Here is a 24,154-nt window from a genome sequence, read left to right on the forward strand (position 1 = left end):
ATATATATATATATGATTAGCTTTCATACAAATGAAGATTCAGATAAAATTCTATGAGACATTTGAATATCTGGTTGATAAGATAAAGGTTCTTTCTTAAGACCCTGTCCTAAGGCAGTGTTTCTTTGGTCATATCTTTTTGACTGATAGACATAAATGCAAAAAATTTTTCCCCATAATCTGTTTCTTTTAACTTTAGAGGCATTTTCTTTTTGTGTAAAATCTTTTTTGTACAGTCAAACCCATTCAAAATTTCAGATTATTTTCCCATTTGCTTAACAAAATGTTCATTATCTTCATATTTGAGATATTTTTTTCTTCTAGCTTTTAAAAATGACAAATTATTTACATTATTGATGTAGTTAGTGTTTATTATATAGTGTGAGGTATGTGTCTAAAACCATTTTTCATCTTATGTCATTTTCTTTTTAAAAGCAATTGGGGTTAAGTAACTTGCTCAAGGTTACAGGGCCAGGTGTTTCTGGTTGCGTGCTAAGTGTCTGAACCCAGATTTGATCCCAGGTCATCCCAACTCTGGGGTTGGTGCTCTTACTTGCTGTGCTACCTGGCCGCCCCTTATGTCATATTTTCACATTACATATTAGTTTTACTGAAAGTTCATTTTAGTCATGCATTTTATCATTCTAACCTATGAATCCTATTTCTGGGTTCTCTTAACTCTTATTTTTTTATACCATACAATTTTATAATTTTAAAATAAATTTTATAATATATGAAATGTAAATATAAATTTTATAAATTTTTATAATTGCTTTATAGTAATTGTGGAAATCTGGTAGGATAAGTCTTTTTCTGTCATTTTAATTTTTATATTCTTACCTACTAGAATTTTGTCATGACTATAAAGTAAACTTTTTGTATTGTGATTGTTATTTTGTTAAGTCTGCAAATTATTTTTGGAAAGAACTTAAACCCTTCAATTTATTTGTTTTACCTAATCAAGCAAAGGAGAGCCCTTTATTTTTTCAGTTCCTTGATTTCTTATTTGATGCCTTCCTATTTTATTGAAAACATTTATTAATCTTAATTCATCTTCTTTTTCTCCACACTGTTCCCCTGTGCTCAATTATCAACTCTATACAAATAACTCCCAATTTTTTATATGTAACCCCAGTCTCTCCTGAGCTATAGTTCTGCATCTCCAATTATTTGCTGGACATAGATGCCTTGATATATCTGTAGGCACCTCAAAAATCAAATACCTAAGACTGAACTCTAACTGGCATTTCTCAGCCTTAAGTCTGCTCCTCTTCCTAGTTTTCCTTAATTCTTTTGATTATATTGTCATCCTCATGGTTAAATAAGCTTGAAACCTCAGTGTAGTCTTTGACTGTCTTCACTCTTTTCACCCTGATGTTGCAGTTACCTGCAAGGTCCTATAGATTATACTTCCTTAATGTTTCTTGGATCTGTCTTCACTCCATTCACACTGTCACCATGCCTTATCTCCTCTTGTCTAGACTATGCTATCACTCCAGTCTTTCTTCTGCAGGTTTATCCACTTTCCAGTCTGTCTTTAATAGTTGCAAAAATAATCTTCCTAATGCACAGGTCTTATGTTTCTTCCTTGCTCAACAACTGTAATTGGCTTTCTACTGCTTAGAGGATAAAATATAATTTCATTGGCCTGGCATTCAAGGATCTATGCAGTCTGGGTTCTACCTGGGTTTAGTACACCTTTTTAGATGTACTTTGAATTATACATTCATGCATTCTTTATTCTTTTTGTAAAATTTTTTTCAATGACATGTAAAGATAGTTTCAACATTCATTTTTATAAGATTTTGAGTTCCGTATTTTTCTCCCTCACTTCTCTCCCCTGTCCCCAAAGCAGCAGGCAATTTGATGTAGATTATATACATACATGTACAATCTTGGAAACATTTCCGCATTGGTCATGTTGTGAAAGAAGAAGCAGAACAAAAGGGAAAAGCCACAAAAAAAACAAAAAAAGTGAAAATAATATGCTTTGATCAGCATTCAGACTCCATAGTTCTTTATCTGGATGTGGATAACATTTCCATCATGAGTCTTTTGGTATTGTCTTGGATCATTGTATTTCTGAGAAGAGCTAAGTCAGTCATAATTGATCATCTCAGTGTTACTGTTATTGTGTGTACAATATTTGCCTGACTGTTCACATCACTCGTCATCAGTTCATGTAAGTCTTTCTAGGTTTTTCTGAAATCCACTAGCTCATCATTGCTTTTTTTTTCCTTTTTTTGGAGGGGGGAGTGCAGGACAATTGGGGTTGTGACGCTGGATTTGAACTCAGGTCCTCCTGACTCCAGGGCTGGTGCTTTATTCACTGCGCCACTAGGTGCCCCTCATCATTTCTTATAGCAGTATCTCATTACATTCATATACCACAACTTGTTCATCTATTCCCCAGTTGATGGGCATTTCATCAATTTCCAATTCTTTGCCACCATAAAAAGAAATGCTATAAATATTTTTGTACATGTAGGTCCTTTTCCCTTTTTTATTATCTTTTTGTGATGTGGGCCTAGTAGTGGTATTACTGGATCAAAGTTGTATGTACAGTTTGATTGCCCTTTGGGCATAGTTTCAAATTGCTCTCCAGAATGGTTGGATCAGTTCACAGCTCCCATCAAGGCATTAGTGTCTTAATTTTCCAACATCTTTTCCAACATTTGTTATTTTCCTTTTCTGTCATATTAGCCAGTCTAATAGATGTGAGATGGTACCTCAGGGTTGTTTTAAATTACGCACTTTTTATTCTAGTCAAGCATATTGTATATCTGGAATGTGCCCAGTTATTGATGCCTGTTGAAATCCTTTCCTTCTAGGTTTAGTTCTTCCATGAAGCCTTTCTAGGTCCTTTTAGTCAAAAGTGTTCTCTGTCTCCCCATCTCAGATTTTCAGAGTACTTTTTGTATGGAGTTTTCCTTTCTCCATTTTACTACCTTAAATTATACTTAACTTTTGTGCATGTCTCTATCCTTGAAATTAAATTGTAAACTTACTGAGAGGTGGTACTATCAGTTTTGTATCTTCAGCTTAATAATACACTTGTTGACATGAGTACATTGTTAAATTCACTTGGAAAAGGGAAAAGCAAGCAATATTAGTAATGTCTTACGGGGATAACAGGGCCTATAGCCTCAGAGGTGTAGCATGATATAGTTGATAAAATGTTGGGCAGCCTTGGCATCAGGAAGACCCTAGTTTCAGAATCTGCCTCTTTCATAGGACTAGGTTTGTTAACTTGGTTGGGCAGGTCACTAAAGATTTTATTGCCTCAGGTTGGGAGTTCTAGCATGCTGATAAAAACAGATTTGGAATAACTTCTCTTCCCATGCTCTTGATATTTATCAGAAGATCTGGATTAGGGGCAGCTAGGTGGCTCAGCGAGTAAGAGCACTGGCCCCAGCGTCGGGATGACCTGGGGATCAAATCCGGGCTCAGATACTTAGCACCACACGCAGAAATAACTGGCCGTGTAACCTTGAGCAAGTTACTTAACCCCAATTGCTTAAAAAAAAAAAAGATCTGGATTGTTGAAGTATTCAATTTATATCAACAATTTAGAGGGATCAGATTTTGAGGTATCCTTTATGTTGGATACTTTCCTATATAATAAGTTTCTCATTCTTTCAGAGCCATGATAATAGAAGCATAACTTGGAGTTGTTGCAGATTCAATTGCAGAACACTACAAATAAAGTGAGACACGTGGATTTTTTGCAGTCCTATTGCATATAAAAGTTATGCTTATACCATACTGTAGCCTAATAAGTGTGTAATAGTTTGTCTTTAAAAATGTACAAGTCTTAAATTAAAAAAAATTTTTTTTGAAGGGGGGAAGGCAGGTCAATTGGGGTTAAGTAACTTGCCCAAGGTCACATGGCTAGTAAGTGTTAAGTGTCTGACGCTGGATTTGGACTCAGGTCCTCCTGACCTCAGGGCTGGTGCTCTTTTCAATGCTCCACCTAGCCACCCAAAGTCTTAATTAAAAAAATACTACTAAAAATGCTAATGAACATCTTAGCCTTCAGTGAATTCTAATCTTTTTTTCTGATGCAGGGTCTTGCCTGGATGTTGATGGCTGCTTATTGATTCAGATGCTGGTTTGGGAAGGTTGGGGTGGCAGTGGCAATTTCTTAAAATAAGATAGCAGTGAAGTCTGCTGCATTGATTGACTCTTCCTCTCACTTGAATACTTAGAGGCCATTGTAGGATTATTAATTGACCTAACTTCAGTGTTGTTGTTTCTAAGGAAATAGAGAGACTGGAGGAAAGTGAAGGAGAGACCTGGAACAGCTGATAGTTGGAACAATCAGAACAGACATTTATTGTGGCACACCCCAAAAAATTACAATTGTAACATCAAAGATCACTAATCACACATCACCATAACAGATGTGATAATAATAACAATAGTAGTAATAATGATAACTGAAATTTTGGAAGTTACCAAAATGGTATAGTCACACTATGTGAACTTGTGCTATTGGAAAAATGGTACTGATAGACTTGACTCTGTGCAGGGTTGCCACAAATCTTCAGTTTGCTAAAAATGCAATATGTACAAAGTACAATAAAATGAGGTATACCAGTCTTTTGTTGATTTGGATACCTTGTTCTTTAAAAGACCACCATCAAATGTGACAAAGTTCTTACGGGGTTGAAGTTTGGAATCAGTCAAAGGACCACACTAGAGGACCTAGAGGGCCACATGTGACCTCAAAGCCGCAGTTTCTCCACCCCTGTATCTAGCCTAACCAAGTTCTGTGGTTATGGGTGACTGGGGTCCTTTGCATTATGTCCTAGTACCATTGAGCCCCATAAGAAGTGGAAAAACTTTTTACTATCTTTATTTAGCATAAAAAGTCAACTTTAAAGTTAGTATAGCTTAGATGAGAGTAATTGTGAAGAATTACTACTTAAAAAGTACTGGATTTGGAGCCAGAAGATGTGGGTATGAATTCCAGCTCTTGTGTGACCTCTGACAAGTTATTTTACCTCTGGTTTTCCTCATCTGTAAACAGTGATCCTGTAATAATACTTAAAGGACCCTTACATATGTACCTCCAAGGGTTTTTAGGATTAAATGAGATAGTATTGGTAAAGCACTTTGTGAACCTTTAGGCATTATATAAATGCTATTATTATTACCCTACTTTTTTCTTAATGTAATTTACACATTTGAATATGGGATAAAGCTAACTTGCATATTTGTCCTTGCTATTTTAAGGGAGGAAAGGGTAGGAAACAAACATTTACATAGGACAGACCTGCACAATTTGGCAGTAAGTAGAGGCCAAAATTAATACAGCAAAAACTCCTTCAGGTGCAGATGGGTTTTTAGCAGCTCACTTTGCAAGTAAAGGTAACTAAAGACAGAGACTGACTGTGGTTGCTTGCTGCAGGTCATGTGACAAGCAGGAGAGAGTGCTCAGTTGGCAACCCACCTGCCAAGTTACATGACATGGAGAGTAGTGACTAGAGGAATGCTTGTTAAGTGGGCAGGGACAAACCACTTATTACAGCTTTACTTTCTTTTCTCCATTTTTTGCTGGCCATATGTTGTGCTGGCCTACTAGCCAGGTCATTGACAATAGCAGCAATATGCCTTATCCATTCACTTTTCACAAATGGAGAAAAAAGTGACTCTTGGCATTTTAACTAGTTTCAGGGTTACATAGAGAAAGATGAAAATAGTCTCTGTCTTCATAAGGTTATATTCTACTGAATAGGAAAAACATTAGTTAATAAAATATATAGGATGGGGGATAGCAGGTGAAGTATTAAAAACTAGGGGAACCTGGAAATCTATGAATGTATAAACATTAGTTAAGTGTCTGCTATATCACATGGATTAGGTGGCATGTACATTGAATTTTGAAGGGATCCAGGGATTACAAGAAATGGAAATAATGAAGAAAGACATTCCAGGCATGGAGGAACAGCCAGTGCAAAGGCACAGAGAAAGGAAATTACTACCATTTATGGGGAACGGATGGATGTAAGTCATTTTGGCTGGAATGTAGAGTTCCTAACGGAATCCTGGGAAATAAATTTGGAAAGATAGGTTGGAGCCAGATTGTAAAGACTTTTAAATGTCCAACAAAGGGGTTTATATTTTATTCTAAATACGATAGGGAGTCACTGAAGGTACTTGAGTAAGAGAGTGATGAGTTCAGACTTGTGCTTTTAGAAATATCAGTTTAATTATCCATATTCAGAGAAAGAACTGATGGAGTCTGAATGTAGATTGAAGCATACTATTTTCACTTTTTTTTAATATTTTCCTTTTGTTCTGTTTAACTACATGACAAAATAGTTTTATGTGATTGCATATAGATAACCTATATCAAATTGCTTACCATCTTAGGAGGCAGGACGGAATCCTGGGAAATAAATTTGGAAAGATAGGTTGGAGCCAGATTGTAAAGACTTTTAAATGTCTAACAAAGGGGTTTATATTTTATTCTAAATACGATAGGGAGTCACTGAAGGTACTTGAGGTAAGAGAGTGATGAGTTCAGACTTGTGCTTTTAGAAATATCAGTTTAATTATCCATATTCAGAGAAAGAATTGATGGAGTCTGAATGTAGATTGAAGCATGCTATTTTCACTTTATTTTTTTTAATATTTTCCTTTTGTTCTGTTTAACCACATGACAAAATAGTTTTATGTGATTGCACATAGATAACCTGTATCAAGTTGCTTACCATCTTAGGAGGCAGGGAAGAGAGGGAGAAAATCTGGAATTCACAATTTTATTTAAAAAATGTTAAGAATTAAGAATAAGTCTTTACTTAATTGGAAAAAAAATACTTTTTTTTTTTTTAAAGCAATTGGGGTTAAGTAACTTGCTCAAGGTTACACGGCCAGTTATTTCTGGGTGTGGTGCTAAGTATCTGAGCCCAGATTTGATCCCCAGGTCATCCCCACACTGGAGCCGGTGCTCTTATTTGCTGTGCTACCTGGTCGCCCCAAAATAAAATACTCTTAAAAAAAGAAATACTAATTTAGCAATTGTTTGTGGAGGGATGGTTTGAAGAAGATGAGAGACTGAAAGTAGGAAAAACAGTTAGGCTGTTGAAGTAGCCTAAGTGAAAAAAGTGTTGATGGTCCGAACTAGGGTAGTTCTGAGTGTGGAGGAAAGAGGACTGAGATGAGAGGTGTTAAGGAGTTAGGTGAATTGATGGCTTACACTCCAAACTTGTAAATAAATGTGTTTGGAAGGATTGTGTTAAATCTTCAGAAACTGTAAAGTTATAAGACACCAACATGTTTTTTTGCATAATTATGGCTCTTTGTTACACGGAGGAAGGTTTTATTGTAGAGATGAAGAGGTTATTGGGAAATGATAATATTTAAAAAAAAATTTCGATCCAAATGATAACTGTTTTGTCCTTTAGTTCCTGTCACATAACAGTGCATTTGAGACATTAAATATGTTCAGCTTTATAGATATTCTAATTGAAATCCAGCATCATCTGACTAATTTTTTAAAGTATTTTTAATTATTAATTTATAGTGTACAAATAATCTCCAAGCTGTGAACATAACTGACTTGTAAGTTGGCTTGTACACAGAAGCAGATGGAGATTGTCAAATCCTAGGTTTAGAGCTGGAAGGGATCTTTTTGGTCATGTAACCAAACCCTTTTGTTTTTTTTACCTGTGAAGAAACTCAAGCACAGAAAGGTTAATTGCTTTGGTCAGTCATGTAGCAGCAAAGCTGGGGTTCAAATCCAGGTCCTTTGGCTCCGCAGAACCAGTACTTTTTCTATTTACTACTCTGCCTCCCTTTCCTACTTATTGCCACAACTATTAATCTTCAACTTATTTGGGTTTAAGCAGTGAGTTGTATAGTGAGTAGAGCCTTACTGGATCTTACTGGATCTCTTTGATTTAGAATTCTAGTAAGCATTTTGATGGGATGGGATTGTTGTACTTTTTATTTTTTTTTTTATCTCCAGCACTTAGCATAGTACCTGGAATATGGTAGGTGCTTAATAAATTGCTCATTGATTGATTCATAGGATAATAGAAGTCATTTAGGCTAACCTCCAAAGAAACTATAATTTTCCTAAGGTTATTCAGAAGCAAGTGACAGAATCAGGACATAAGTTCCTTGACAGGTCTAGAAATCTTCACTGATGCCAGGGCTTGAATTCTGTCTACTATGCCACCACCTTTCTTTTCTTTTCTTTTTTTTTTTTTGTTTTTTGGAGGGGGAAGTTGGGGCAGTTGGGGTTAAGTGACTTGCCTAAGGTCACAGGGCTAGGTTGTGTGTGTGTATGTGTGTGTGTGTGTGTGTGTGTGTGTGTGTGTGTGTGTGTTATGTGTCTGAGACCAGATTTGAACTCAGGTCCTCCTGACTCCAGGGCTGGTGCTCTATTCACTACGCCACCTAGCTGTCCTGCCACCACCTTTCTTAAAGGATTATTCCATACTTTTCATCTTTGGGGGGCCTAAATTATTCTCATTATAAAAATATGACATCATATTATTGGTAATATTTGGTCATATTGCTTAATTGTCTTAGTTTTCCTTCCTGTTGTTTCTAAGTGGGCTACATATTTACTAGTTGCAAAATATATTTGAAAGTTTTTTGTCTTGTTTTTTCCCCCAAGCCTCTTACCTTGATCTTGATCAAATAAAAACACTCGGTTTTTTTTAGTAGCAAAAAAATACACATACATACTAATTTCATGACTTTGAGATTTACCTTTGAAATAGAGTTATCTTCTACTCAGCTTCTCTGAGATACAGACAAGGCTTCTATAAAACAATCTAATCCACCGTGTAAAAATGGCCACACATAAAGCACAAAGCTGGAAGTCTTCACTGGTAAAGTTTTCAGAAAACTTTATTATTCCATTTTTTCAACCAAAGATTATTTTAAATGGAAAAAATAGGATATTAAGTTCATAAAATACTGTTAATAGTATTCAGTACTTGTTAAAATGTGCATACCCAGATACAATTTGGCATAAGAAAGATGCCTATCATATGCTTCCCTTTATTTTTAATGATGCATTGTCATTAGATTGAAATTATATTTAAAAAGTATTATTAAGACAGATCAGACCATACATTTTTAATTGCAAAACACCTTTAGAAAGTATGGTTTTACCAGACTAATGTCTAATGTGAAACTATTTGCAGATCCTATACTTGATTGTATGCCGCCATGGGTTGGGGGAGGGCAGGGAGGGGGAGAAAATTTGAAACTCAAGGAATTGTGAAATTGAATCCTGTAAACTAAAAGTAAACAAACAAATGAATAAAGACCCCCCCCCCCAATTAAAAAAAGTATGGTTTTCTTTAGTCATAGATAGTTTCATTATTGTGGTTCATTTAATCAGAAAATAAATTTAATTCTATAAACATTTAATTGCCTAATGTGTTCACTTCGTTAGTCAATATGACTCCTTCCCTTGTTCCCATTTAATTATGGGAATTGGGAATTGATATAATGGGCAGAGAATAGTCTTCAGGTTTGCAGGGTTTGAATATTTGAATTTTGTTTGGATACTGTAATCTGATTTTGAAGTGTATTCTTTGGTTATTTTAATTTTGTCATTTAATTGAAGTGATTAAAAACTAGATTAATTAACAGTTACTGCTGCTTTTGGACACTTAAATTTGGAAAGTCATCAAATTAAAAAACTCCTTTTCTAGCTCTTTTAGGTTAAATACTCTCCTAAAACATTTTTCTGTTAATATACTTGTTTCTGTATTCTGTACCATATTTCTCTTGGTTGCTTGGCTAGTGTCTCTAATATTTATTGTGAAAGTGTCCCCTAAGAGGGTAGAAAGACATTCTTAGACAATTTACCAAATATTTAGTATCTTTTGTTTTGAAAGAAATACTTATTTGTATATATAAGAAATACCTTATATGGAACTCAGGAAGTTTCAAAATGCTCAATTTTGTACCAGGTACCTTCTGTGTCAATTAATAGTTATAACATTTTAGAGGGCACTTAGAATATAATCTGTCATCCTTGGAAAGATACCTGGAGAACGGATAATTTACCAAATGCTTTGTAAAACAGTTTTATAGACTTTTTAATGTTCCAAATAATGTATTTAAAAAAAAATAATGTCCCTAACATAACCCTGTTACCTCCTTAATGTCGGGGGAACCATGTTGTACTTTTATCTCATTACTGGAGACCAGTGCAGTTTTTCTTCTCTATGCTTGGCTCTCAACCCACTCAGGAGTACTGTTTCTCATGTTTATAGTTTTATTCTTCAGGAATTCATTGCCCCCTTAAATATACCTAAAGCAATGTCATAGAACCAGTCCCTAATGTTGTTGTTTTTGTTGTAGTAGTCTGGAGTCACAGAAACAGAATTTTAAAATTTAAAAAATTTAACATAGTCTTTGGGTCATAAGATCATAAAGAACTCAGAGGGACCACAGAGGAAATCTAGTACAAACCTCTCATTGTACAGATGAAGATACTCTTACCTAAGGTGGAGAGTTTTAAAGATAGGATTTGAACCCAGGTTTTTTGATTCCAAAGCCTAATGCTTTTTCTACTATACCAAGATGACTAACATAATGAATATAGGAAGAGGCAAATAAGCAGGTGAATGTCAGCAGAATTTTTAGACAAAAAGATTTCCTATTCATTCAGATAGACTAGGTTTATGGTCTTGAAGCTTACTGTCTCTTTTTAGTCATCCAAACCATTTGTTTTAGAGATTAATCATTTAGGAAAAGCGAGGGTGAGTAGTTTGCCCAAGATTACACATGTAGTGGCAGAGTTTGTATCAGAATTCAGGTATTCTGAATTATAATCCAGAATTATAGCACTTTCCAGAGTCCAAAGTTTAAAGGTAAGGGTTTTGCAAATAAAATAAATGGCAAAGGTTATGATATTCTTTGTTCACATTAATTTGAATTATTTTTATTTTAAACACTTTTATTTTCATTCAGCTTTCTAAAACCAACTTTTCCAACAACAATGATTTCCGTGCTCTTCTGCAATCTCTGTATGCTACGTTCAAGGAATTCAAAATGCATGAACAGATTGAGAATGAATACATTATTGGCTTGCTTCAGCAACGCAGCCGGACCATTTATAATGTACATTCTGACAACAAGCTCTCTGAAATGCTTAGCCTCTTTGAGAAAGGGTTGAAGAATGTGAAGGTAAGTTTTAAAATAATATTGTTATAGTCTCAAGTTTATGTCATTGGAAAAACTTGCTAAAATTTAGTCAATCTACAAGCATGAACTGGAGACAAACAGATTAAAAAAATGAAATTTCTTACTCTTCAAAGGGCTTGTTTTCCATCTGGGAGACATGTCTATATCTATCTTTATACCTGTGTTCAGAATAAATACAAACATGAAAAATTCTAGGCATAAAGGATACCAACCTTTTTTTGTGCTTAACATGACTTTCATAGTGTGAGAGCTCACTGAATTCTTCCAGATCTTTCTAAAATGCTAAATCTAATGGAACTTTTCAAGGTTGTTTAGGTTAATCCAAGACAAATGTCTTAAGTAACTTTCAACTGCAGTATTAAAGTTTAGAACCAGATGCTTCATATTCACTGTAAGCTTGTTGCCTGTTTAAATTTACTTTTCTATTTCTTTTTTGTTGTTGGAGTAATAAAATACTGAAATAAGATGAGAAGTGATACAAAATATTTTCGAAGGTTGTGATTAAGTTCAGGATTTCTTTTTTCCTGTGGATGTGTTTAAAAGTGTTGAGTACTTTTACATTTGATCCTGATTTATCCGTGAGTCCCAGTTTTGATGGAACAGGCCCATATAGCAGGAAAGTGCTCGTATACCTCTTGCTTTGTAAGAATGATTTATTGGAAGTGTTTTTATGGTTAAATTTTTAAATTGGGGTGAGCCAATGGTATCTATCACTCTTTCTGAAAAAAAATCTATATAGTGCTTTTTATATTTTATGAAGTATTGCATAGAAGAAATAGTTGCAGAGAGTGTAAGTTGTTGACCATTCTAATGAACCCATGGATAGATAAGTGTTAAAACAAATATCTTAAGAGATGAACCATGTGGTTTTTTGAGAATTTGTGGTCTGCAATTTGGGAACTCTTGACCTAGAGTGGTGACATTTCCCCCATTGACCAAATGGAAAAAGGGGTAGACACAGAAGAGTTTTAGGGACCATGTGGAGGGAATGTCAGAAACCTTGGACTAGTGGCAAATAACTGCTGTGCCATGATGTGAACTTGTGTACTAACTCATGCTCTAAATCTGAGAAGCTGCTTTTAAAAAGAAAAATTATATGAATGATGTTAAGTGTGGTTATTTGAAACTGTAAATTGTAGAATTAGAGCAGTCTTCTACAACATTCTGCCTACACACTGCTTATGGCCTGTGTGCCACTTGTGACCCACCGGAGGATTTTGGGTGGCCTTTGAAAAATGTAGAGGATGTAAAACAGGCTTGCACAACATACTCCCTGTGGGCCATATGTTCTTCAGGCCTGTGTTAGAGAATACTTTTTTCATAAGGCACCCTGATATAATGGGAAAACACTGAACTTGGAGTTGGAAGACGATTAGGCCTTTACTGACTTTATGACTGCAAGTCATGTAGAAGTTAAGTGAGTGCATGCATTTAATTTTTCTAAGATTCAATTTCATCATCTGTAAAATGGGGATGATATAATTGTACCATTTATCTCAGAGGATTATTAGGAAGAAAACACTTTATAAACTATACAGTGCTATATTGCTAATTATTGCTAATAAAGTCATTGTTAATATCCTGAGTGGGAAACTAGATGGTATAGTGGATAAAGGTTGGAATCAGGAAGACTCATTTTCATATTTCAAATCCAGCCTCAGACACTTGCTAGTGTATGGCCCTGAGCAAGTCACTTAAACCTGTTTTCCTCAGTTCCTCGTCCTTAAGATGAACTAGAGAAAGAAGTGGCACAAAACATTCTAGTATCCTTGCCAAGAGAACTCTGAATGGGGTCATGAAGAATTAGGCATGACTGAACAAACAACATCATCATCCTGAATAATATTATTTCATAACTAGGATAAAGGAGTTTGTTATTAAACTACAAATGAGTTAATACTTAAAGTGCTATAAGAAGTATTGGTATTTGTTATTCTGTGACTTTTCATTTATTGTGTTAAGAAAAAATAGAAAGTCAATGTAAACAGTGTGATTGAGTTGTAATTCTATATATGTTATGCATTTAAAAACATTATTCTGAGGGGGTCCATAGGCTTTACAGATTCCTTAAGGAATTCATGACACAAAAAAGATGTCAATCAGTCCTACTTTCGTCAGGACTATGCTTCTCTAAGACTTATATTTATGGGTTTTGAAGTGACAGCTAGTCAAATTAAACAGATTTTTCTTTCTTTTTTTTATTATATTAACAAATTCCATAGTCTTGATGTACACTTTATTTTTGGAGAACAAATGTCAAGGGGTTCAGAGAAAGGATAGCTAGGGACCACTGGCTCAAAATTATGTAGGGGGAAGGGGGAAGGTAAAGAACATGCCAACCTGTTTAGATATTAAAAGCACATGTGCTGAAATGGAATTTAAGAGGTACTTTAAGGATAAATGTAAAATTATTCATGAAAGATTCCTATGAAGAGAATATGTCATGTGCCAGATGCAAAGTTCAAAAAGAAAAGCTATAGTCAACAAAATCGTGTTTTAAAAAAAGCCAAGTAAGGGAGGAAAAGAATCAAAGAAGTAATGAAACCATTGTTTGGAGTTGGAGGGAATGGAATGATAATGGTCAACCAAGAGAAGGCAAATTCTCATGGTTGTGTTTCACCAAGTATTGGTGATTTTTCTAAGGCTATATTTATTTATCTCCCTGTGTTAAGACCTCTTCTAATTCTTTGTGGAATAGCATCACTAGACCTAAGGTTGCCCCGATTAATATAGTTTCCAGTTAACACCATTAATACATCATAGCTAAAAGTTGTCATCAGGGTGTACGATTCTGTTAAAACATTGTTTGGACAATTTTCAAGTTAAATATTTGTGATATTTCTTTGGAATTAGCTATACCCCCACTGTGCTATTGTCTTCCTTACATCATATTTTGGTAGTGTCAGTTATAATTGTTAGATGAGAGATGCCTGTAAAATGAAGATAAATATGAATTTATTATTTAAATTCTATAAAAATAAGTTTTTAGACTTAAGCAATTAATGATAATTTAAAATTTTAATAGCGTAAAATGAACATAATAAAAATTTTGAGGTCTTTGTCATATATTATATCTGTTGTTTTATAGCAGGAGTGTATTATTTAAAAGAATTGAAGGTGTACTATTTTAAGGGCATTTTTTTTCTAGTAGGCCTTGATGTATATGTTGCTATAACTTTTTATTTTGTAAAAATTTCCCTTAAAGTTTAAAATTGCTTCCTGAAATCAGTATGGGATATAAATAAACAAAATATTTCCTTATTTATTAACTTCATTTTAAAGTGAACTTTTTATTTTCTCTAGAATGAATATGAGCAGCTAAATTATGCAAAGCAACTGAAGGAGAGGCTGGAGGCTTTTACAAGAGATTTTCTTCCTCACATGAAGGAAGAAGAGGAAGTGAGTATATATCAACTTTTTCTTATGAATTGGCTTTAAGACAAGTCATTGTTTTGATAAAGGTACAATTGGCTCTACATCTATCTTTTTGTAGTTTATGGAGAAGGCTGAGGAAGCAAGAAGGTCCAAAATGTTTGTGGATTGATTCCTTCATTTAACAATCAAGTTCCTCTTATATGTATAACCTTGCACTAGGTACCTTGTATTTTGTAGTTATACTTTGAGATCCTCCTAACACCTGTATAATGAACTTTTAAGATGATATGTATACTTCTGTGTGCTAAGTTGTTTAGAGGATCATAATGATGTTTTTGTGCTGTTGTGGTCTTGTGAGTTTGCATCAGTGCAGTTCATTTGAGTAAGTATTTATGGAACATTTAATCATGCCCTATGATAGGCAGTCCTCATGGAACTTAAAAGCAAATCACAGTGTGAGTTTTGATACTCAAAAGTTTTTGTAGGTCCCTGAAAATAATATAAAATTAGTCACATTTCTGTACTTTCCCTTGCTCAACAGAATACTTCTAGATTATTGTGTTTTAGAGCCAGCAATCCTGAGTGTGCCTTAAGGAATGCCCTCTCTTGTCTCTTTAGTGAGTATGGACCAACATTGTTATTGTCCTTTCCAGATGGGCAGTTTGTATTTTATTTACTCCAGTTTCTGATGAGGAGATGGTCCTTTTCTTTGCCCATCCTAGCTAGTATGTGTGTACCCATCCTTTCCCCATCATTTTACTCCTCTGTAAAATAGGGACAATAAATAGCACCTTCTGCTGTTAGCATCTCTTACTCCTATGAATATCAAATAAGATAATATGTATGTTAAAATGCTTTACAAAAGTTAAAGCCCTTATGTGTTAGCTGTCACTACCACTACTATTGTTTTATCTTTCAAAATAGTGCAACTTAGTAGAAAATATCACGTATATAATAAGAAATCTTACAACTCCACTATTTTTCCACTGTTCAAAAAAATGATCAAAGGGAAACATCACTACAACAAACTGGATTGTTGAGCACGAGTTTAGCTCATTGCTTCCCATTTTGTGAAGCAACTTTTGAACTCATTCTCCCAACTTGGAATCTATTCCTTAATGATTTGCCTACTCCCTTGAATCTTAAAATGGAAGATACTGTAGTTTATGTCAATGAAATAGGTATTCATTTATATTTACAAAGATGTTTAATGATTGAATTTTGGTGGTATTAATGATGGCCGTGTTAGGTTGTCCTGCTTCCTTTAGACAGGCTATGTTTAAAATGTCTAGTTAAATAGGTGTATAGTTTTAATTAGAATTGAGTCCTTTTTCATTATTCTAGTGAGTCATGAGGCCTACTAAAAAGACATGCTGAATGATAATGAATAAAAGTTAAAATCTGTTTTGAAGCTTAGACTTATTTAGCTTAGTAGTAGTCACTTTAATCTATTTCACTGTTGCTCATTTTGATTTATTTACAGGTCAGTAAAGATTTAAATAACCAAACAACAGATCATTTGCGGTACATTTAATGTAATTAACTGCATTTCCCTCTTTTGGACCTGGTATAAAAAAATGCCAAACATATAAGATATTTACTTATATCTTACTACTTACTAGTTGGATCAGTATCTTACTACTTTTTAGGAGGATTTTATGTAGTGCTATAATTCTGAAGATTCAGATTTTTCTGAATTTGAGAGATCTAAAGGAAATTGCCTTTAAAGATAGAAAAAATATTTTAAAGTATCACTAATACCTTAAAATTATAACATTTCTTTTCAAATAATTTTTCTGACTTTGTAATAACTTAGGTTTTTCAGCCAATGTTGATGGAATATTTTACCTACGAAGAGCTAAAGGACATTAAAAAGAAAGTGATTGCACAACATTGTTCTCACAAGGACACTGCAGAACTTCTTAGAGGGCTTAGTCTCTGGAATCAAGCTGAAGAGAGACAGAAGTTTTTTAAGTATTCTGTCGATGAAAAATCAGATAAAGGTAACACTTAAATGTAATTTACTGTTTACCATCATAGTTCAAAAATACTTCAGCTTGTTAGAACAAAATGTAGATTTTTTTTGGTAGGGATTTTAGAAACGGAGCTTTTTTAAAAATTCAGATCTGAAGTAATTATTTTAAAGTATGAATTTAATTTAGGCTCCTTGTTCTAAACTTTTAAATACATGTATTCTAAACAAAGGCATTTAATCTCACATGCTGAAGCCATAAAGTAACCTCTGATACTTTTTAGATGTAAATCTGGGAAGAGTGAAATTAATGGAAACTCCCTCTGATTTTTTTTTGGAATTAAATGTGTATTTATTGCCTAGTGTATGCATATCACTATGAAGTATTTTTTCTTTTTATGTTCTCAGCATACAAAGTTTATCTTCTTGTTTGCTTGTTCTGATATTGTGTGTGTGTGTGTGTGTACACATATATACATATATATTTTTTGCTTTTTGGAAGGCAATTGGGGTTAAGTGACTTGCCCAAGGTCACACGGCTAGTTTTGGTGTTAAGTGTCTGAGGCTGGATCCGAATCCAGGTCTTCCTGACTCACTGTGCCACCTAGCCTCCCCAGACAATATAAATATTTATAAATCCATCAACAAGTATTTACTGAGTGCCAGGCACTCCGCCGGAGGTACAAATACAATGAATAAGTCTTTACTCACAAAGAGCTTACCTTCTACTGGAGGATATGACAAGGTCTGTGGAGCTGTATCTATATATCTGTGTCTATATCTATACACATACACACATTGACACGTGTCTATGTATATTCACTGTGTATATATATTCATATTCTTTCTCTTTTTCTGGAGGAATGGATATACATACATAAATGTACATTTGTGTGTATATCTGTCTATCTAGATATGTCTTTTCCTCCCCATATACACAGACAGAATAAATACATATTATCAGGAATCCAATTCCTAAGTCTTCCACTTGCTAGAATTTTTTTCTACATTGCTCTTTATCTGCAAAATTAGGAGATTAGACTATATAGCTATAATAATGGATGTGTTATTCATTCCAATGACCCTCCCATTGTCTTCTTCCGCTGAGGCTAGTGAATACACAGAATTTATCTGCATAAGAGTTCCTTGAGAAAGCAGTCATAAAAAGAAAAAGTATGCATAGCCTTATGCATTTTGCCTTTAATTTTAAACTTATTCTGTTTTAAATTTTTTATAAAGTATTTGTTACTATATTTCAGTGGAGGTCCCCTTACTGTTTTCCAAGACTGAAAATTTAGTTATAATAATACTGATGAAAAGTTCCAAATGATTCTTGATGAGATTTGTTCCCTTTGTTCCTTTTTTTATTAAATGCAAAACTTAGGGACTCTGTAATTTGAAACAAAAATGTGTAGGTTATCATTAAATCTATAAAACTTCTTCACTGGGATTCTTTACTGGGAAACACAGGCTTATGTCTATATGCCAGTTGTGTCATGTTTTATTGTAATTATTACATGTGATTTAAAAGCATCATACCTGGTGTTTAATTTCCCACTCCTTCAAAGAAAATGCTAGTTGTATTGTTTGAGCTTCCTTCCTTCCTTCTTTCCTTTCTTCCTTCCTTTCCTCCCTCCCTCTCTTCCTCTTTTTCTTTTCCTCTTTCACTGTGTCCCCCTCTTGTCCCCTCTCCCTTATTCCTTTGGTCTCTCTTTTCTGTCTTCCTTCTTCTCTTTTTGGTTACTGGAAATATAGCCTATAGCCTTTAGATTATTTTGTGAGTCTAGTCAGTTACAGAATGTAGTCAATTCTTGGAATAATTTATAAGACAGTTTTATATTTTATGTTTCATTTCATATTCTATTCGTCCTTCTTTAGAAACTGTCACTATTAAAATTATACATGAAATTGTTCATGTTACAATTACATTGAAAAGCAGTGACTTGGCAGAACCATAGTATGTAAGATTTTATACAAAGATCAGAATATGTTGATAAGATTTTAGCTTGTTAATTTTGAAAAGTAATTGTTAATGACAGAATCTGGTTAAGCATCCAGTAAATAAAGGGATTCAGTTTTTGGATTTCATAATTTGGCATACTTGACATATGTTTGTTTTAATAAAGGCTTGTCTGCCTTTAAAGCTGTACAACCTGTCTAGTTCCTTTTTCAAATGATACTACTGTCTATGCCACAAAGTGAAGATTGTTTTCCTCTGATGCCTTTATAAAAGGAAGTTAACTCAGTTTCTTCATAATTGTGCATCTCATTAATAAGTATTACTTATGTCATAGTAGTTTGACCCTACGGGTCCTTAGCAAGTTAAGACTTCTCATGGTACCTCTAATGCATATTGTTTCGTTTGTACGCCTTGCAAGAAGGAGGAATCTAACTTCAGGCATTGGTTTTTATATGTAGAATTGTATTGTGTATTTTGCTTTTCATTTCTTATGGGTTTTAGTGAAGAGTGGTTGTATTTTTTTTCTTCTTCTAGAAACTGAAGTGCCAGATTACTCTGCAAATGTTACCCATCTTCCTCCTGAAGTAATGCTGACAATTTTCAGTTATCTTAATCCTCAAGAATTATGTCGATGCAGTCAAGTTAGCACTAAGTGGTCTCAGCTGGCTAAAACTGGATCTCTTTGGAAGCATCTTTACCCTGTTCATTGGGCTAGAGGTAAGTGATGCCAACTTTATTTTTGTGAAAATATTTTCCTAAGCTGTATTTAGAGATAAGATGTAATAAGTTAAATAAAAAATGTGAAGTAGGAAAGCTACTAACAAATTAATTTCATAAAATAGATGTATTTTTAATTATTTTAAAATTAAATAAAAATTAATAGACTAGTAGAAGTTTAAAATAATTGGAAGAAGCTGAATATTGATTCAAAATAGAAATTCTTTTAAGAAGTAAGATACAGATAAGCTCTTGGGGAAGCTTGGCATAGAATTTAGTGGTATTCCAAAATGTTTTTGCCTAATATTTTTACTCTTTTGAATGTCATTGTTTATGTTGATGTATCACTTTTCTTGCAAAGCATTCAATTTGAAATTAAAATTTTCATGATATACTTAATAATCCCTTTTGCATCAGTACATTATAGAAAGTTTGGTCTTTTCATGAGGACTCCATGCAGGCATAAGATAAAATGCAGCATAATATAAACTACATTTTTCTTTCTTTGACTTAAAAATAATTTAAATATTGCTTCTCTAGGTGAGTATTCTTTAGATTCACAATTTTAAACTTTGTAACTATTTGGTTTACTATGTAATTGTGACAATTAACATTGAAAATGCATTTTCCTACATAATTATGTATATACATAACACTTATATTTTTGACTTCTTTCTTATTGTAGACATTCAGTTCACTTTTAAAAAATCTTAGACATTATTCTGTGATAATAATTAAAAGCCATTTAGGACATTTTATAAATATACTACATTGTCATTCTTTTGGATGTTTATACTAAATTATTTAGATTGATAAGTGAAGAACTTTGGAGATACTTTTCCTGATTAACTTTATTTTTTGTGGCATATAGTAGTGAAATAGTGAATGATGGGTCAAAAAATACACTGAACACTTTTTGTCATATTATAGATTTTTTAAAATGTTTAGTTAGTGGTCCAGACAAATTAGATGCCATATGATGTAAAGGTTTCTATAAAGTCTAATATTTTAAGTTCTTTGAACCATGATATTGAGATATATATATATATATATATATATATAATCTATTCTTAAACACAGCAAACATAAATTCCTATGTGACCTACATTTTTGCTTCTTTTGAATTAACTTGATTAAAAATTTTATGTAAGAAGTAATAGTTTTATTTGGTCCTTCAAGCAAATTGGTCATCTTGGATGTACGTAATATTAAAATAGTTCAGAAAACTAAAGTACATGATAGCCTTTAGCTGTACAGACGTCACATGCTTGTATTAAAATAGTAATTGCAGTATGTTCTGCTAGAACTTTAGCTTTTCCTTTTATCTTCCCCTTTGACTTCTGTACCCACCTACTTCTGTTTTCCTGATCAATTCACTGCAGACCAGAAACTCCTGCCTTTGTGTATCAACACCAGCATATTGGGGTACTACTGCCATGGCCAGTATGCAGCCACAGTTTTCACCAGTAGGGGTCAGAGGTTAGGTCACTTTCATTGACTTCTAAGATTGCATGTAAGATTATTGCTGTATTGATATGGTTACTCATAGGAATGGGATTATAGCTGTTCTGCTTTTCAAGCTAGAACAGACCAAAAAAGTCCAGAATCTTCAGAAATAAAAGAATATAGACTAGTATATTTTTATATATTTATTGAAAATTTGCAAACCTTCAAAAGGAACAGGGGCATACCCTAAACACATTATTAGCTAATTTTTCCTGTACTAACATTTCATGTTGAACATAACAAAGTACCTAAAGGTCAGATCCTATTACAGTGAACTTCAATGAACTATCCAAATCATTTGTTGAACTGGAATTTTGATGTATTACTTGAAATTGATGGATCATTCTGTAACGCAAAAGTTTCTTCAGAATTTTTCGTTATGCAGTGATGTTTGTTGTAATGGGATTTATTGTAAGAAGATCTGGTCTGCACTTATCTTTTTCCTTTTTTTTCCTTTTGTTGAGAAGGTGACTGGTATAGTGGTCCAGCAACTGAACTTGATACTGAGCCTGATGAGGAATGGGTGAGAAATAGAAAAGATGAAAGTCGAGCTTTTCAGGAATGGGATGAAGATGCTGATATAGATGAATCTGGTAAGCCAAATTATGGACAAAAATTAATTTTGCATAGTATTTTTTCTGTTTCAGAAATTGTATATAAATAGTTTTATATCTTAAAGGTTTTTAACTTAGGCAAGTATATAAGCAAATTAAAGTTTTATTATTGCTTACTGAATATAGTTTTGTCATACAGAATTGTTTTATAACCATGTTTTTGGATAATAAAATTTGCCTTAAACCTAGGAAGTTACTAATACTATTATTTTAACTGTGAAATTTGTTACTCCAGTAACAGTTTAGAATGGAGTCATTGAAAGATGTGCTTATAACTGCATCAGACAAAAAAAGTCCTAAGAGACCCAACTTTTTTCCCCCCACTAAAACCAAATTTATAAGTTCATTTCATTAACTAAGCTATTCTCTACTTAGTTGGTCTGGAAGAGAACTCAATTGCTTGTGAAAGTGGAATAATATTCTTGTGTTAGTACATTTGACTGAAGAAGTGGGTCATTTTTTGATACTGTTTTGGAAGATAGATACTTCTAGATACTTGATACATTGCTTAAAGTGAGTCACATGATCTATAAAATTATCATTAATATTGTAACTATTTTATATTTAAATTAATTTTTCTTCCAATGTGTTTGAAGTGTGTCATATCCAATTACATTTCTCTTTTCTGTTAGAAATTAGGTAAGAAAAGATACTATTTCTCACTCTTAAGTGAGCAGTAAGTTGAAGAACTGAGAAAATGACTTGTTTGAGGATGAAGCTCTCATGACCTATAAGATAGTGATCACTGTTGAGTGTTTTTTTTCCTTTTTCTAGTGAGACTATTGGGGTTAAGTGACTTACCCCAATATCAAGCATCTCTGAGATCAGATTTGAACCCAGGTCCTTCTGACTCCAGGGTTGGTGGTGGATCACTGTTGAATTTTTTTTTCTTTTTAAAATTAATTAATCTTAAATTTAAATACTAAAACTTAAATGTACAATAAAAAAGAAACATTACAAACTTAAATACAAAATAAGGGGAAAAAAAGCATTGCCATATGCACAGCAAAGGGAAGAGAGGATTCAAAATATATAACAATAAATTTCTGTTCCAAGAAAGTCAATATAACATTATGTTTAGAACTGTTTATCTTTTCTTTGCTTCCTTGTAAGTTTCCTTTTTTCTCTGCTGTCTATTTTTTACTTTCTTTTTTGCCCCCTCCATTCTCCCTTCCCCAAGAAGGCTACAATTAAGTGTGGACATACACACATGCATATACATATGTATACATACACGTAGATATCTATAATCATACTCATACATAGACATATGCATTCATATGCATCTGTATAAGACGATACTATGCTTGTTTGTCATCTGTTTCTCCAAGGGTGGATGACATCTTCCTTTACAGGTCCATGTCTTTCCTTATTTTTTCTAAGTCTGCCAACTCATTATTTCCTATACCACAGCAATATTCCAACCTTATACTGTCTGGTTATTTTAGAATGTCTAAAACAATATTGATTAATATGACTGACATATAGTATAGTTTCCCTACTTTTCTCTTTTGATTACATCTATTTTAATTTTAACTTTGTTTGAGATCATGATTACTACCCTTGCTTTTTTCCCTAATAAATTCTATTCCTGATCTTTATTTTATGTTTGTGTGTATCTCTTCCTATCCCTCCTGACTCTTCTACTTTACTTCTACCTTGCCCTCGTATTACTTAACTTACCTCCTGCCACCAAAGATTCCATCCTTATCCTTTTCTCCCTCCCCTTTCCCCTTACCCTCTTTCTCTCTAAATTTAGAAAACTTTTATAGCCTTCTAAATATATGTTTTTCCCTTTTTATCCTAGTCCCATTAATTTAGACACTCTTCTATACCCCAATTCTATTCTCTCACTCTCTTATTTATGTTTAGATGACTTTTATTCCCTTCTAAATATATGTATTTTTTTTGTTTTTCTTAAAATTTATTTGTTTTTAGTTCTCAACGTTGACTTCCATAAGTTTTAAATTTTCTCCCTTTTCCTCTCCTCTCTCCCAAGATAGCATACAATCTGATATATGCTCTACATATACATTCCCATTAGACATATTTTCACATTAGTCATGTTGTATAGAAGAATTATAACAGATGGGAAAAACCATGAGAAAGAAAAACAAAACAAAACAAAATGAAAATAGTCTGCTTTGCTCTGCATTCAGACTCCATAGTTATTTCTCTGTATGTGGATGGCATTTACCATCATGAGACTTTTGGAATTGTTTTAGGTCCTTGCATTGCTGAGAAGGGCTAAGTGTATCAAAATCAGTCATTGCATCCACTGGCTGTTACTCTGTACAATGTTTTCCTGTGTCTGCTCACTTCACTGAGCTTCAGTTCATATAAGTCCAGGTTTTTCTAGAGTCTGCCTGTTCATCATTTCTTATAGCAAAATAGTATTCCATTACATTCACATACCACAGCTTGTTCAGCCATTCCCAAATTGATGGGCATGCCCTCAATTTCCAGTTTTTGGCCACCATAAAAAGAGCTGCTATAAATATTTTTGTGCATGTGGGTCCTTCCCCCATTTTTATGATGTCTTTGGGATACAGCCCTAGAAATGGTATTAACTGGGTCAAAGAGTATGCACATTTTTATAACCCTTTTGGCATAGTTCCAAATTGTTCTCTAGAATGGTTGGATCATCTCACAGCACCACCAGCAATGAATTAGTATTCTAGCTTTCCCATATCTTCTCAAATCTAAATATATATATTGTTCTCTCTTTAACCCAGATCTAATGTGAGTAGGGTTCTCGATAAAAATGCCTCCCTTATCCTCTCTCTCCTCCCTATCCCTTTAGTCTTTTATTTCTTTCTGATTTTA

At 33.6% G+C, this 24,154-nt stretch overlaps 1 protein-coding gene across 2 annotated transcripts in view; it reads left to right on the forward strand.

Annotated features, from left to right (window-relative positions):
* FBXL5 (F-box and leucine rich repeat protein 5) overlaps positions 1-24,154 on the forward strand; it is a 61,937-nt gene that overhangs the window by 4,955 nt on the left and 32,828 nt on the right. Inside the window, exons 2-6 of one of the 2 annotated variants that reach the window (XM_069069503.1) lie at positions 10,951-11,166; positions 14,488-14,583; positions 16,376-16,562; positions 19,026-19,208; positions 21,179-21,307. In XM_069069503.1, coding sequence (XP_068925604.1) covers positions 10,951-11,166; positions 14,488-14,583; positions 16,376-16,562; positions 19,026-19,208; positions 21,179-21,307 — 811 coding nt within the window. The remainder of the gene's footprint in view (positions 1-10,950; positions 11,167-14,487; positions 14,584-16,375; positions 16,563-19,025; positions 19,209-21,178; positions 21,308-24,154) is intronic. The other variant, XM_069069513.1, reaches the window with a different exon arrangement.

Source organism: Petaurus breviceps, unplaced genomic scaffold, assembly GCF_028583685.1.
Source record: "Petaurus breviceps papuanus isolate PSGF00001 unplaced genomic scaffold, PetGlider_PUasm1.0 140, whole genome shotgun sequence".
Classification (NCBI taxonomy): domain Eukaryota; kingdom Metazoa; phylum Chordata; class Mammalia; order Diprotodontia; family Petauridae; genus Petaurus; species Petaurus breviceps.